Genomic DNA, 14,405 nt, shown 5'->3' on the forward strand with positions numbered 1-14,405 from the left:
CAATTAATTAAATCAAGCCTCAACACAACGAAATCAAGCCACAAGCCACAACACAACGAATTAAATCAAGCCACACCACAACACAATGAAATCAAGCCACAACACAACACAATGAATTAATTAAAGCCACAACACAACGAAATCAAGCCACAACACAACGAAATCAAGCCACAAGCCACAACGAATTAAATCAAGCCACAACACAACAAAATCAAGCCACAACACAACAAATTAAATCAAGCCACAACACAACGAAATCAAGCCACAACGAATTAAATCAAGCCACAACACAAGCCACAACACAACAAATTAAATCAAGCCACAACACAACGAAATCAAGCCACAACACAACACAATTAATTAAATCAAGCCACAACACAAGCCACAACACAACAAATTAAATCAAGCCACAACACAACGAAATCAAGCCACAACACAACACAATTAATTAAATCAAGCCACAACACAACAAAATCAAGCCACAAGCCACAACACAACGAATTAAATCAAGCCACAACACAACGAACAAAATCAAGCCACAACACAACAAACAAAATCAAGCCACAACACAACGAAATCAGACTCGGGCTCGAACTAATAAATCCGACAACATTATTAGCAGTGTTTACAATTGCCTTAGAAGCCTTGAGCTCGTGAATACGGTTACATACTGGAGATGTTCGGCCAATCAAAACGCACTGGGTCAGCTGGCCAATCACAGCACTCAGAGCTTTTCAGAAGGCGGGGCTTTGTAGAAATCAGCATGTTTCAGACAGACTGGGAATAGAGGTGCCGCAACAGTTTACAGTGTGTAGAAAATAATGTGTTTTTGAACATTAAAGAATGTCTATGACATACAATAATCAAAACAATGAGCTTTTAAAACAGCATCATATGACTCCTTTAAACCAGACAAACTTCTTTTCGCCAAATGTTTAGGTAAAAAGTATCTTTCCTTACAATAAATGACATGATATTTTAAAAGTAACAAGGGTACAAATGGTTTTTGGGGGGCGCTGTATGAACAGTTAATAAGCAAATCTATAAATAAACTGACAACAAAATCACTTTTCACAGATTAAAGCCATACCAATATGCAAATATTTATGCATATTATCTGCTAAAATCATCTATCCTTGAGGTTTTGCATAAATACCATGACCATATCGTAAAGGTAGGGTTAGAGTATTGTATGAAAAGGGTTGGACGCACATGAGGATGAGTAAATGTAAATATGTGATTGATGATTGTGATGTGATTCCTCAGGTGTAGGGTTCCTGTGTCGTCTTCATCTCCTCATCACAGCCTGACCCAAAACAGCCACAAACTGCCCAGATACTCCAGCCATCCCAGAACATCCCAGCCTGCACTTCAGGACAGTACGTCACTGTCTCAATCCATTTCATATACGATAACAACATTCACATGCACACTCATAAAGCTGTAATAATGGGCTTTTGGCCATGTTGCGATTAAACTTTACCTCATGTGAACATGATACTCAGATCAAACGTTATCGCAGATTTCAAATATCAACAGCATTCTCAGAAATCGCTCACTGCGCCTTAAATCACATTATTACCGCTCTGACCAAAGTGTGCATGTCCTCAGACGCACACGGATAAATATTGTTATTATTTGCATTATTATTAAATATAAAATACATATATCTAATATATTTCATATAAAATAAATTTAATAAAAGCAAAAGAAATATTACTATTGTAACATCTCGCTGTAAATTATTATTTTTTGTATTTTTAGAAAGATAGTAATAATATTAATAATAACTATCATCTTTTTGAGATTAAATATGGCTATAAAATATTAATTAATTATTATTATTTAATAAACATTATTTGCATTATTATTAATAAAACAACATATATTTTATATAAAATAAATAAATATTAATATTGTAACTGTAATTGTACTTGTAAAATAAGACATTTAGTATTTTAGAAAGATAGTAATAATAATAAGTCAACCTTTTGAGATTATTTATAAATATTGCTATAAAATAATAATAATTAATTATTATTATTTGATAAATAATATTATTATTTGTATTATTATTAAATAAAAAATACATGTATTTAATATAAAATAAATGTAATAAAAACTAAATATATATTACTATTGTAACATCTCACTATAAAATTAAAAAAATGAGTATTTTAGAAAGATATTAATAATAATAACTCAACATTTTGAGATTATATATAAATATGGCTATAAAATAATATTAATTGATTGTTATTATTATTATTTAATATTATTATTTGCATTATTATTATTATTACATAAAACTGAAAATGCATGTATTTAATATAATTTTTTAATAAAAACAAAATAAATATTACTATTGTAACATCTCACTGTAAAATTTAGTATTTTAGAAAGATACTAATAACTATCAACATTTTGAGATTTTATATAAATATGGCTATAAAATAAAATTAATTAGTTGTTATTATTATTTTAAAAATATATATCAATATATTTATTTATAAAATAAATTTAATAAAAGGAAAATAAATATTTCTATTGTAACATTTCACTGTAAAATAAAAAAATATATTATTTTAGAAAGCTATCAATATTGAGATTATATATAAATATGGCTATAAAATATTAATTAATTATTATTATTTAATAAATAATATTATTATTTGTATTATTATTAAATAAAAATACATATATTTAATATAAAATAAATGTAATAAAAACAAACTTTTGTAACCTTTCACTGTTAAATGTAGTATTTAAGTAGATATTAATAACTATTTACATTACAACTGTAATATTTATGACGTAATTTAATCATTTTCAAACATTTAACCATCAAACTTTTATTTTGACGTAAAACCGCAGGAGCTTTTGTCAATAACTGCTTCTCACCAGATTCTAGGGTTTTCATTATAGGGCGGCTGAGCCTCAGTGAGGGTATGGAAAACAAAATGGTAAGACTTTAGTATACGGTCCAATTCTCACTATTAACTAGTAGCTTATTAGTATGCATATTAGGATATGTGGCTGTTTATTATTACTTATAAAGCAAATATTAATGCTTTATTCTGCATGACCATATTGTAAATCCCTTAATCATACATTGTAGGCAGGTTTATAATCACTGAGATCCCAAATTTGAGGTTAAGGGGGTTCTGGGGCATGGCCCCTGGAGAACATTTAGATTTCTATGATCTATATGTGCATTAAGATGTTCTGAACGCCAAATATTAGATAACAATAGCTTGAAAACCCATGTCCGTGGGCAGATATGACTGATAAAGTTTTTCCATTTTCGTCAGTGAAGAAAGTAAACATATGTTAACTGATATTTATATGTTTTATGAATCATTTTCACAGACATGTTCATTTACTGAAGGCTGACAGGAAAGCTAGGTAACTAAATGTAATAAATTAATTCACAATATGCACACATATTGTTACTAATCTTATGCCCAATACAGGCTGAAAAAAGCTGAGATTTAATATTTACTGAGAGCTACACATGGAATTATTAATTTACAATATACACACATTTATTACTATTAATCTTATGCCTAATCTGAAGAAAACGGCTTTGTTAATATTTCTTGTTTGTTAATTATATTATAAATTACATATAGGCCTATTTCAAATCAAAATGGTGAAATTAGACAAACGTTTATTCATTTGGCTGAATATTTTTGTCATTTGTTTACATTTCTGACTTACAGAAGCTGCTCAGATATGAAACGTTTAGTTTAGCTTCATATCTCGCACTTGCATATCTTCGCCCTCAGCCTCAGCAGCTTCTGTGAACATAAAGCCCGCCTACTCTGATCTGATTGGTTTTCTCAAATATGTTGACATTGACGAGCGGTGACAGACCAATGAGAGCTCAGATCAACACACACACCTCTGCTTCTGACGGATTGAAGAACACACTAACGCTGATTAAAAGACGAGACAAAGCCGCCAGTTTCATATGTTATAAAGGTTAATCACACATTTTTTAGGGGGGCTGGACAGAAGTTTGAAACTGAAGCCACCCTAAAAAGGGCCTAGTGATGCCCATGCTTCTCACTACATGTGTGTGAAGATGGTTTGTTCCCAAACACACGTTAAAGTGGATCGTGAGCGGTTCGCGTGTAAATGAACACAGTGCCTGAAACACGGCCTTTCCCGCCTCACGGGTCAGATTCTGATGAATGGGCCGCAGCAGATCTGTGTGCGTCTATAAGAGCACACGCAGAAGCCATATGTGCCATGAGCAGATGCAGAATGCATATTTAAGATGGAACAAACCGGTGATTCACAGACTCGAGAGCAACAGATGGCAGGAGTCTGAAATAGATCAGCTAATGCATGTATAAATCTCATCGTGCTGAAGGTTTTCCAAGCTCAGGAAATCTCCTTCATGCCGCCCGAGACTCAGTGTGATGTTTGTGCTTGAACCCTCAGGCTTCTCCGGGGATGTGCGGACCGTGTTCTCATACACAGACTCACCTCAGGCCAAGCAGATCTCTTCCTTTCCCATGATGCAGCTGCCCATGTTTGAGGACAATCTGGGCTCCTCAGACGCGCCTCAGCCCGAGCTCGACCTGGTCCACAGAACCATCACTGGTAAAGACACACACAAAAACTAGAAATCATCAGAAACTAACTTAGTAATTATTATAAAAGGACCGATTCTGCTTGTTTACATGTTCAACGTCCCTCTCTAAAAGTGTTTCTGAACTCCATTGTACTCTTGAGTTTTCTTCCACAGTCCTCATTATAATAATTCATAAGCAGAATAAAGGGGCTGAGCCTGGTTGAGTTAGTTAGTCGTGTGTTGAAACTGCCGGTTATGGTAAGGGGCGGGACATTTCCCAAACACCAATCACCACACACTGCTCCAGCCGACCAATCAGAGCACAGTGCTTTTCAGAAGGAGGGGCTTCACAGAGACAGGAACTAAACAGGGCTGCGTTTCCCAAAAGCATCGTAAGCCTAAGTAGATCGTAAAACAATCGCACGAATCATCTTAAACTTACAGGCCGTTTCCCAAAAGCATCGTAAGCCTAAGTAGATCGTAAAAACGAGCGCATGAATCATCTTACACGTACGGGACGTTTCCCAAAAGCATCGTAAGCCTAAGTAGATCGTAAAAACGATTGCACGAATCATCTTAAACTTACGGGCCGTTTCCCAAAAGCATCGTAAGCCTAAGTAGATCGTAAAAACGATCGCACGAATCATCTTACACTTACATGCCTTTTTCCAAAAGCATCGTAAGCCTAAGTAGATCGTAAAAACGATCGCACGAATCATCTTACACTTACATGCCTTTTTCCAAAAGCATAGTAAGCCTAAGTAGATCGTAAAAACGATCGCACGAATCATCTTACACTTACGTGCCGTTTCCTAAAAGCATCGTAAGCCTAAGTAGATCGTAAAAAACGATCGCACGAATCATCTTACACTTACGGGCCATTTCCCAAAAGCATCGTGAGCCTAAGTAGATAAATGATTGCCCAAATCATCTTACACTTACGGGCCGTTTCCCAAAAGCATCGTAAGCCTAAGTAGATCGTAAAAACGATCGCACGAATCATCTTACACTTACGGGCCGTTTCCCAAAAGCATCGTAAGACTAAGTAGATCGTAAAAACGATCGCACGAATCATCTTACACTTACGGGCCGTTTCCCAAAAGCATCGTAGGACTAAGTAGATTGTAAAAACAATCGCACGAATCATCTTACACTTACAGGCCGTTTCCCAAAAGCATCGTGAGCCTAAGTAGATAAATGATTGCACGAATCATCTTACACTTACGGGCCGTTTCCCATAAGCATCGTAAGCCTAAGTAGATCGTAAAAACGATCGCACGAATCATCTTACACTTACGGGCCATTTCCCAAAAGCATCGTAAGACTAAGTAGATCGTAAAAACAATCGCACTAATCATCTTACACTTACAGGCCGTTTCCCAAAAGCATCGTAAGCCTAAGTAGATAAATGATTGCACGAATCATCTTACACTTACGGGCCGTTTCCCATAAGCATCGTAAGCCTAAGTAGATCGTAAAAACGATCGCACGAATCATCTTACACTTACAGGCCGTTTCCCAAAAGCATCGTGAGCCTAAGTAGATAAATGATTGCACGAATCATCTTACACTTACGGGCCGTTTCCCAAAAGCATCGTAGGACTAAGTAGATTGTAAAAACAATCGCACGAATCATCTTACACTTACAGGCCGTTTCCCAAAAGCATCGTGAGCCTAAGTAGATAAATGATTGCACGAATCATCTTACACTTACGGGCCGTTTCCCATAAGCATCGTAAGCCTAAGTAGATCGTAAAAACGATCGCACGAATCATCTTACACTTACGGGCCATTTCCCAAAAGCATCGTAAGACTAAGTAGATCGTTAAAACGATCGCACTAATCATCTTAAACTTACGGGCCGTTTCCCAAAAGCATCGTAAGCCTAAGTAGATCGTAAAAACGATTGCACGAATCATCTTACACTTACGGATCGTTCCCCAAAAGCTTCGTAAGCCTAAGTAGATCGTAAAATCAATCGCACAAATCATCTTACACTTACAGGCCGTTTCCCAAAAGCATCGTAAGTCGAAGTAGATCGTAAAAACGATTGCACAAATCATCTTACACTTACGGGCCATTTCCCAAAAGCATCATAAGCCTAAGTAGATCATAAAAACTATCGCACTAATCATCTTACACTTACGGGCCGTTTCCCAAAAGCATCGTAAGCCTAAGTAGATCGTAAAAACGATCACACATATCATCTTACACTTACAGGCCGTTTCCTAAAAGCATCGTAAGCCTAAGTAGATCGTAAAAACGATCTCATGAATCATCTTACACTTACGTGCCGTTTCCCAAAAGCATCGTAAGCCTAAGTAGATCGTAAAAACTATTGCATGAATCATCTTACACTTACGGGCCGTTTCCCAAAAGCACCGTAAGCCTAAGTAAATCGTAAAAACGATCGCACGAATCATCTTACACTTACGTGCCGTTTCCCAAAAGTATCGTAAGCCTAAGTAGATCGTAAAAACTATCGCACTAATCATCTTACACTTACGGGCCGTTTCCCAAAAGCATCGTAAGCCTAAGTAAATCGTAAAAAACGATCGCACGAATCATCTTACACTTACGGGCCGTTTCCCAAAAGCATCGTACGCCTAAGTAGATCGTAAAAACGATTGCACAAATCATCTTACACTTGCGGGCCATTTCCCAAAAGCTTTGTAAGCCTAAGTAGATCGTAAAATCAATCGCACAAATCATCTTACACTTACAGGCCATTTCCCAAAAGCATCGTAAGCCTAAGTAGATCGTTAAAACGATAGCACGAATCATCTTAAACTTATGGGCCATCTTAAACTTATGGGCGATTGATCGTAAAATCAATCGCACAAATCGTCTTACACTTACAGGCCGTTTCCCAAAAGCATCGTAAGCCTAAGTAGATCATAAAAACGATTGCACAAATCATCTTACACTTACGGGCCGTTTCCCAAAAGCTTCGTAAGGCTAAGTAGATCGTAAAATCAATCGCACAAATCATCTTAAACTTACAGGCCGTTTCCCAAAATTATCGTAAGCCTAAGTAGATCGTTAAAACGATCGCACGAATCATCTTAAACTTACGGGCCGTTTCCCAAAAGCACCGTAAGCCTAAGTAAATCGTAAAAAACGATCGCACGAATCATCTTACACTTACGTGCCGTTTCCCAAAAATATCGTAAGCCTAAGTAGATCGTAAAAACGATCACACAAATCATCTTACACTTACGGGCATTTTCCCAAAAGCATCGTAACTTAAGTTGTACTTGAAAATCTTCGTAGAACTACGAGTGCTCTGGAGTCATCGTAACTCCCTAAATCCATCGTAAGCAGACAGAGCTGTGAGGTCCCCTGCAGGACAACCGGCGAACTGCACCTAAACTTTACTCCTGTCCAAAATTACTTTAATATTGTTTTTATGTATATTTCTTTATAAATGTTTCCATTTTTTTGGTTGATTAAATTCATTTTGAATAATTCAATAAAGAAATAATAATGAATAAATAAATTAAATAAAAACTACATGACTGAACACTGAATAAATGAAGGAATGAAAGCACTGCTGTATTATGGACATTACAGAACTACAAAAAGCTGTTTAAACCTGAAACACTTCAGAAAGCTTCTACTGCAGTATTTCATAGAGCTTTAGTCTTTGAGAGGTTCAACAAACACAAGGACATCAAACCATTGAATCGAAATTATTTGAGTTTGTTGTTTGTTCCCTAGGATTTGCAAAAGACATTGCACAATGGGATGAGTCCTCACTACATAACAGAAAATAATATTTCATGTCGGACAAGAGATTATTAAAACATATAAGTAGTCATGATTAACCAACATTAAACAATATTATCTGAATCATCTGGCAGGATAATTGGCAACAAAATGGAGGGCCTTGCAAACCTCATCTCCTCCAGTCTCCTCTCTTCTAAAGCCAGCTTGGCCTTCTCGAGGTCAGTGAGCTGCTGCTGAACGCTGAAGTCCCAACTTGGCAGCGTTAAAGGGTTAGTTCACCCAAAAATGTAAATTGTGTCATTAATGACTGAGCCTCATGTGGTTGGACACCCGTCAGACCTCCGTTCATCTTCAGACACAAATGAAGATATTTTAGTGTAAATCTGATGCTCTGAAAGGCCTCCATTGGCTCAACTTTACACTCTCAAGACCCTTAAAAGACACTAAAGACTAAAGTTACAAAGTCCATCTCACTACAGCGGCTCTACAATAACTTTATGAAGACGAGAATAGTTTTTGTGCGCAAAAAAACCTTAAATAACGACTTATATAGTGATGACGATTTCAAAACACAGAATCAGCAAGTCGATTCAGCGGGTTGGAGCGTTATGAATCAGTGAGTCGATTCAGTCGGTCGGAGCGTTATGAATCAGTGAGTCGATTCGGCGGTTCGGAGTGTTATGAATCAGTGAGTCGATTCAGCGGTTCAGAGCGTTATGATTAAGTGAGTCGATTCAGCAGTTCAGAGCGTTATGAATCAGCGAGTCGATTCAGTGGTTCAGAGCGTTATGATTCAGTGAGTCGATTCAGCGGTTCGGAGCGTTATGAATCAGTGAGTCGATTCAGCAATTCGAAGCGTTATGAATCAGAGAGTCGATTCAGCGGTTCGAAGCGTTATGAATCAGAGAGTCGAATCAGCGGCTCGGAGCGTTATGAATCAGCAAGTTCTTCTTCATGAGAATCATGAATCCTACACAGCGTTAATAGTTAGATTAAGGTGTGTACATGTCTACAATGCACTTCGATAATGTGACTAAAATAGGCGTACTCCACATGTCTTAATTCGATTTTTGTTTCATTCGAGCTTTAACTGGATGAAGGTAATTAGAAATTGCTGTTTACATGGTAGTTTCTTAATCAGAGCAGTGTTTCCCCTACAATGTATTCTCCGCCGCTGGATTTTCAGCGCCACTGCAAAATCTTCACATGATCAGTAATATCACATTCACTTACACACTGTAAAGGAGAGAGAGAGATTGACGATGGCCAGAGAACTAAACAAAAATGTAGTCTGCTTACACTTTCACAATATCACAGGGCTGTGATATTAATCTTATTTTCGCTTCCAATGATTAAAAAAAGAAGATATGAGGTAAAACTATTATAAGCTATGCTCGCGCATCGTCTAGCACAACTTCCTTCCCTTCACAGCGCGCGCTGTCATTTCTGCCCAAACATGCATTTAACGTCAGATTCAGCACAATCCGTGATTGTTTTCAAATGCACTCTCCACTTTGGCTAAATTGCAGAACGTGTTTGATTAAATTAAAAGCACAATAATCCGCGCAATAGACGCTGTTTCCAAGTTCAAGGCGGGTGTGTGTGTGTGTGTGTGTGTCATGGTGTGCACGCTGCGAAACGGACCGACTTGCACATATGCTTCGTGTGCGCGACTAAACCATCAAATACACAACAAAATAGCCTATATCTCAAAATGACAGGCTTGGAGAGTATTCACTTAAACACAGTTTAGCTTAAATGGGCGTAAAAGGGAGAATGATTTTAGATCTGCGTCTTAAAGGGGCAGCATCTAATAAACTTGGTGACGATTGAGCCATAATGTGAATCAAAACAACAATATATATATTTGATTAATAAAAACTTAAGGTAAAAAAAAACATCATGTAATAATATTTCACAATATTAGGCTACTGTTTTTTCTGGTATTTTTGATTAAATAAATGCAGGCTTGATCAGCATGAGACTTTTTGCAAAAACATAAAATAAGTATCCAAACACTTTGGGGTTTTTTGTGTGTTTTTTTTACATATTGCCCCTTTCTTACATTCGAGCCCTTGCCCCTTAGGAACTTTCTGCACGTCCCTGCAGGTTATTGAAGTAAAATAGGCTATAAGATAGTCACCTTTTAAACTAATGAAAAGCTTAATTTGGATTTTAATGTTCAAAATGTCTATTTCTATCCACAAAACTTGCCAGAAGTCATGGTTTAAGTTTTTTTTTTATTTTTTATTCCGGAGGTGCATGCCCCCGGGCCCCCGGATCCCCCGACGAGCGGCTTGGTAACAACCTCCGGCACGTAACAGCACCGCTGCTGGAAAAAATTCTAGGGGAAACACTGCAGAGTATGTTCTTAATCAGATTAATATCGGAGTATTGTTGTCCATGTAAACGTACTGATTAATGGAGAGACTCCAGAAGAAGAGACGACATGTAGAGAGACAGGACACACACACACACACACACACACACACACACACACACATATGTAGAACGAGACAGGACACACACACACACACACACACACACACACACACACACACGTAGAACGAGACAGGACACACACACACACACACACACACACACACATGTAGAACGAGACAGGACGTTTCCGAAGGGAGAGTTGATGAGTTAAACATCTTCAGTCATTGATTGGCATATTCTGTCATGATGATCTCTAGAGCGCTGGTGTGGGGTAAGATGAGCCAGAGAATATCTGCTGATGAAGAGAGGTAATTAAAGTGTAGGTGGATTTTGATAAATGGTAAGATGGATTTTGTTGATGCTGATTTAATTTAATTCTTATAACAGCCATAGTGTATCGTGGTAAATAGTGTAATTGCTTAAAAAGATGGTCAACAATATGTAACGTTACTTTATTAGAGGTGTGCCCCAAAAAGTGAGCATGCAATTTTGAGAACACAAAGAGCACATTCTTTAGTCTGTTTGGATACTTCAAACACAGGTTTGCACTGCCTGTTTGATTTACCTGTTTAGCCTAAATAACTTGCGTTTTGTCCGACTCATAGCGCGCGTCCTCGACGTGTGATTTACCATATAAATATTGTTCATAACGTGCGTTCTTAACGTGCGCACTGGGGTCACGGAAAACGCGCGTCGGTTTTTTAAATAGCAAATCACTCGTCGAGGACGTGCACTTTGATATAAAAACCTGCATCGTTTTTGTGGTAAATCACGCGCCAAGGACGCGCGTTTTGCTGTCAAATCATATGCTATTGACGTGTCAATGCGCAATCAGACGCTCGCCCAAGCATATATGAACACTTTGGCTTGCCGCAGGCGCGCCCACTTGCGATATTCCATTGTTATCCAATATTCTATTATGGAATCTTATGAGGGCGCTTACTCTAGCCTGTTAGTATTCTAAAATGTTATATAATATTGAGGAAATACAGAAATTATTTAGAAACAGACAACAGCAGCTACATATAGAAAATATAAAAAAATAAATAAAAAAAAAATTCTCATACCATCGCTTTGGCGCCCCCAAGGTGCTGCGGCCCTATGCGCCGCATATAGCGCATACCCACTTTTTGCGCCACTGACTCGTTGTAGTCCCAACCAGAGCCATAGAGAGAGAGAGTCGCAACAACGAAAGTTCAAACCGCTTGATAGTCACGTGATCCATGTAGACCTCGAATAGTTCCAGGAAGTGCTTTGGCGGGCAAAATCACAGTGACAGATCTGCGATTTTTGGTAATTAATAGTCAATAAATGCATTGATTTTCAATCATTTTACTACACATCGATATGTGTATGTAGCATGAGTATGTAGTTACAGCGATGTTCTTTTTAAAAGATAAAATTTTTTAATGTTGAATAATCTACACAAGCAGGCTTTAACGTACAAGTTATTTTGATTAAGATGTGCTGATAATTTAAAATCTTACTGATTAAACGTCTTACCTTTTAAAAGTGGAGTCTATGGAGTTGTCGCAACTCTCTCTCTCTATGGCTCTGGTCCCGACCAGCCGTTTGTTGTAGTCCTTAAAGGGTTAGTTCACCCAAAAATGTAAATTGTGTCATTAATTCCTCACCCTCATGTGGTTGGACACCGGTCAGACCTCCGTTCATCTTCAGACACAAATGAAGATATTTTAGTGTAAAGCTGATGCTGAGAAAGGCTTCAGATTGGCCTCCATTGGCATTCAGTACATTTACACTCACAAGACCCATAAAAGGCACTAAAAACGCCGTTACAAAGTCCATCTCACCACAGTGACTCTACAATAATTATATGAAGCGACGACAATAGTTTTTGTGCGCAAAAAAAAATCAAAATAACACCTTTATCCAACTTGTTCTTGTCTTCCGTGTGTGTCTCCACGACGCATGCGTGAGAATATGAGCAGATCCGGCGTTCGGACACATGACCCAGAAGAGATTTTGTTTACGAGCAGAGGAAGACGCGCGTATCTCAGCTGTTGAATTCTACACTGATCGTGCTTTAGGTCTCGGTGTAGTTCTCAAAATAGGCCTAAAGTGAGCATTTCATGGATTCCCGAACGCCGGATCTGCTCATATTCTCACGCATGCGTCGTGGAGACACACACGGAAGACAAGAACAAGCTGGATAAAGGTGATATTTTGATTTTTTTTGCGCACAAAAACTATTGTCGTCACTTCATATAATTATTGTAGAGTCACTGTGGTGAGATGGACTTTGTAACAACGTTTTTAGTGCCTTTTATGGGTCTTGTGAGTGTAAATGTACTGAATGCCAATGGAGGCCTATCTGAAGCCTTTCTCAGCATCAGATTTACACTAAAATATCTTAATTTGTGTCTGAAGATGAACGGAGGTCTGACGGGTGTCCAACCACATGAGGCTCAGTCATTAATGACACAATTTTCATTTTTGGGTGAACTAACCCTTTAAAGAGAAAATATCTCCCTGTGCTCTGAACTCTGCAGATGTTTCTGCTCAAATGGTGACGCTACACACTCACTAAAGATGCATTTTTTCCTTTGATAAAAAAAGTAGAAACCTTTTTAAAAATGTCCATTGATGTACTTTCTGAATGAAAGGTTTGTGTGTTTTGACTCTAGTATTCGACTGCCCGGCCGGAGAACAGGAGCCGTCGGTGTCCGAGGATAATTATCTTCACATCCCGAGATGCCCGAGCCGGATCTCATGCGTCTTTACGGAAGGATGAGCGTTTGATGATCATCAACACAAACAGTTATTGCCAACTCACTCGTGTGTAAACCACCGAGCAAGAGCTTTCCTCATGGACTCTTAATCATGGGAGAGACTGGACTCAAGTATTTGGACACAAACTGTAAAAATATCATTAGATAAAGTATCAAAGCAAGTGACTTTATCTTCATTTGTGCTCGATAGCTGTGTTTCCACTGTCCGGCCAGTGCGGGCCAGGCTTTCATCGGCCGAGCCAAAACCACACAGCACTTCCACCATCAGGCCTGAAGCTCCACAGCGCTTCACTGAACCCGCCCCATAACACACCTCTCTGGAGAAACCCCACACACACACACACACACACACACACACACACACACACACACCCATGACTCATGAAGAGACGAGGCCCTTTAGACCCTGAGCCGGCGATACTGCAGCAGAAGTGGATTCAGACACACTGAAGAGCTCCTGCGCTGAGCTCAGATCAGTGTGGGCCCTGAGTCTTCATTTCCACAAATAAACCTGGTCTTTTATTTTAAACCAGACAAACTTGCCAAATGTTTTCTTACACTTTTAAAAGCAATTGATGGCACTGTATGTACAGTAAAAACGTTAAATGTACCCTGACAACAGAAAGCACTTATCACAGATATGGAAGCCATACTGATATGTAAATATTTATGTTTGTAAAGTTTCATCTGCTCAAATCATCAAGGGTTGCATAACCTCATTCAGATCATTGAGTATTTTGGATAAAATGTTTAAACTCCTCCAAAACAGACGGATATGTCAAAACATCATCGCTTTTCCTTTCATATTTTGTCATGCTCTAATCTCAGATATTAATGGAATGATTTTTTTTTTTTTTAAACGTAGATATCCAGAAAACACTGGCATGGAAGGCTCAACACAA

The 14,405-nt window shown here is 38.0% G+C and overlaps 1 protein-coding gene across 1 annotated transcript in view; it reads left to right on the forward strand.

The window, feature by feature from the left end:
* Positions 1-13,505, forward strand: part of glis3 (GLIS family zinc finger 3) — a gene marked incomplete at both ends in the record, with an annotated part of 76,341 nt that extends 62,836 nt beyond the window's left edge. Inside the window, 3 exons of the mRNA XM_079805217.1 lie at positions 1,267-1,379; positions 4,450-4,611; positions 13,399-13,505. Of these exons, the coding sequence (XP_079661343.1) occupies positions 1,267-1,379; positions 4,450-4,611; positions 13,399-13,505 (382 nt within the window). The remainder of the gene's footprint in view (positions 1-1,266; positions 1,380-4,449; positions 4,612-13,398) is intronic.
* Between the last annotated feature and the right edge of the window lie 900 nt (positions 13,506-14,405).

Source organism: Gobio gobio (assembly GCF_949357685.1).
Source record: "Gobio gobio genome assembly, chromosome: 22".
Classification (NCBI taxonomy): Eukaryota; Metazoa; Chordata; class Actinopteri; order Cypriniformes; family Gobionidae; genus Gobio; species Gobio gobio.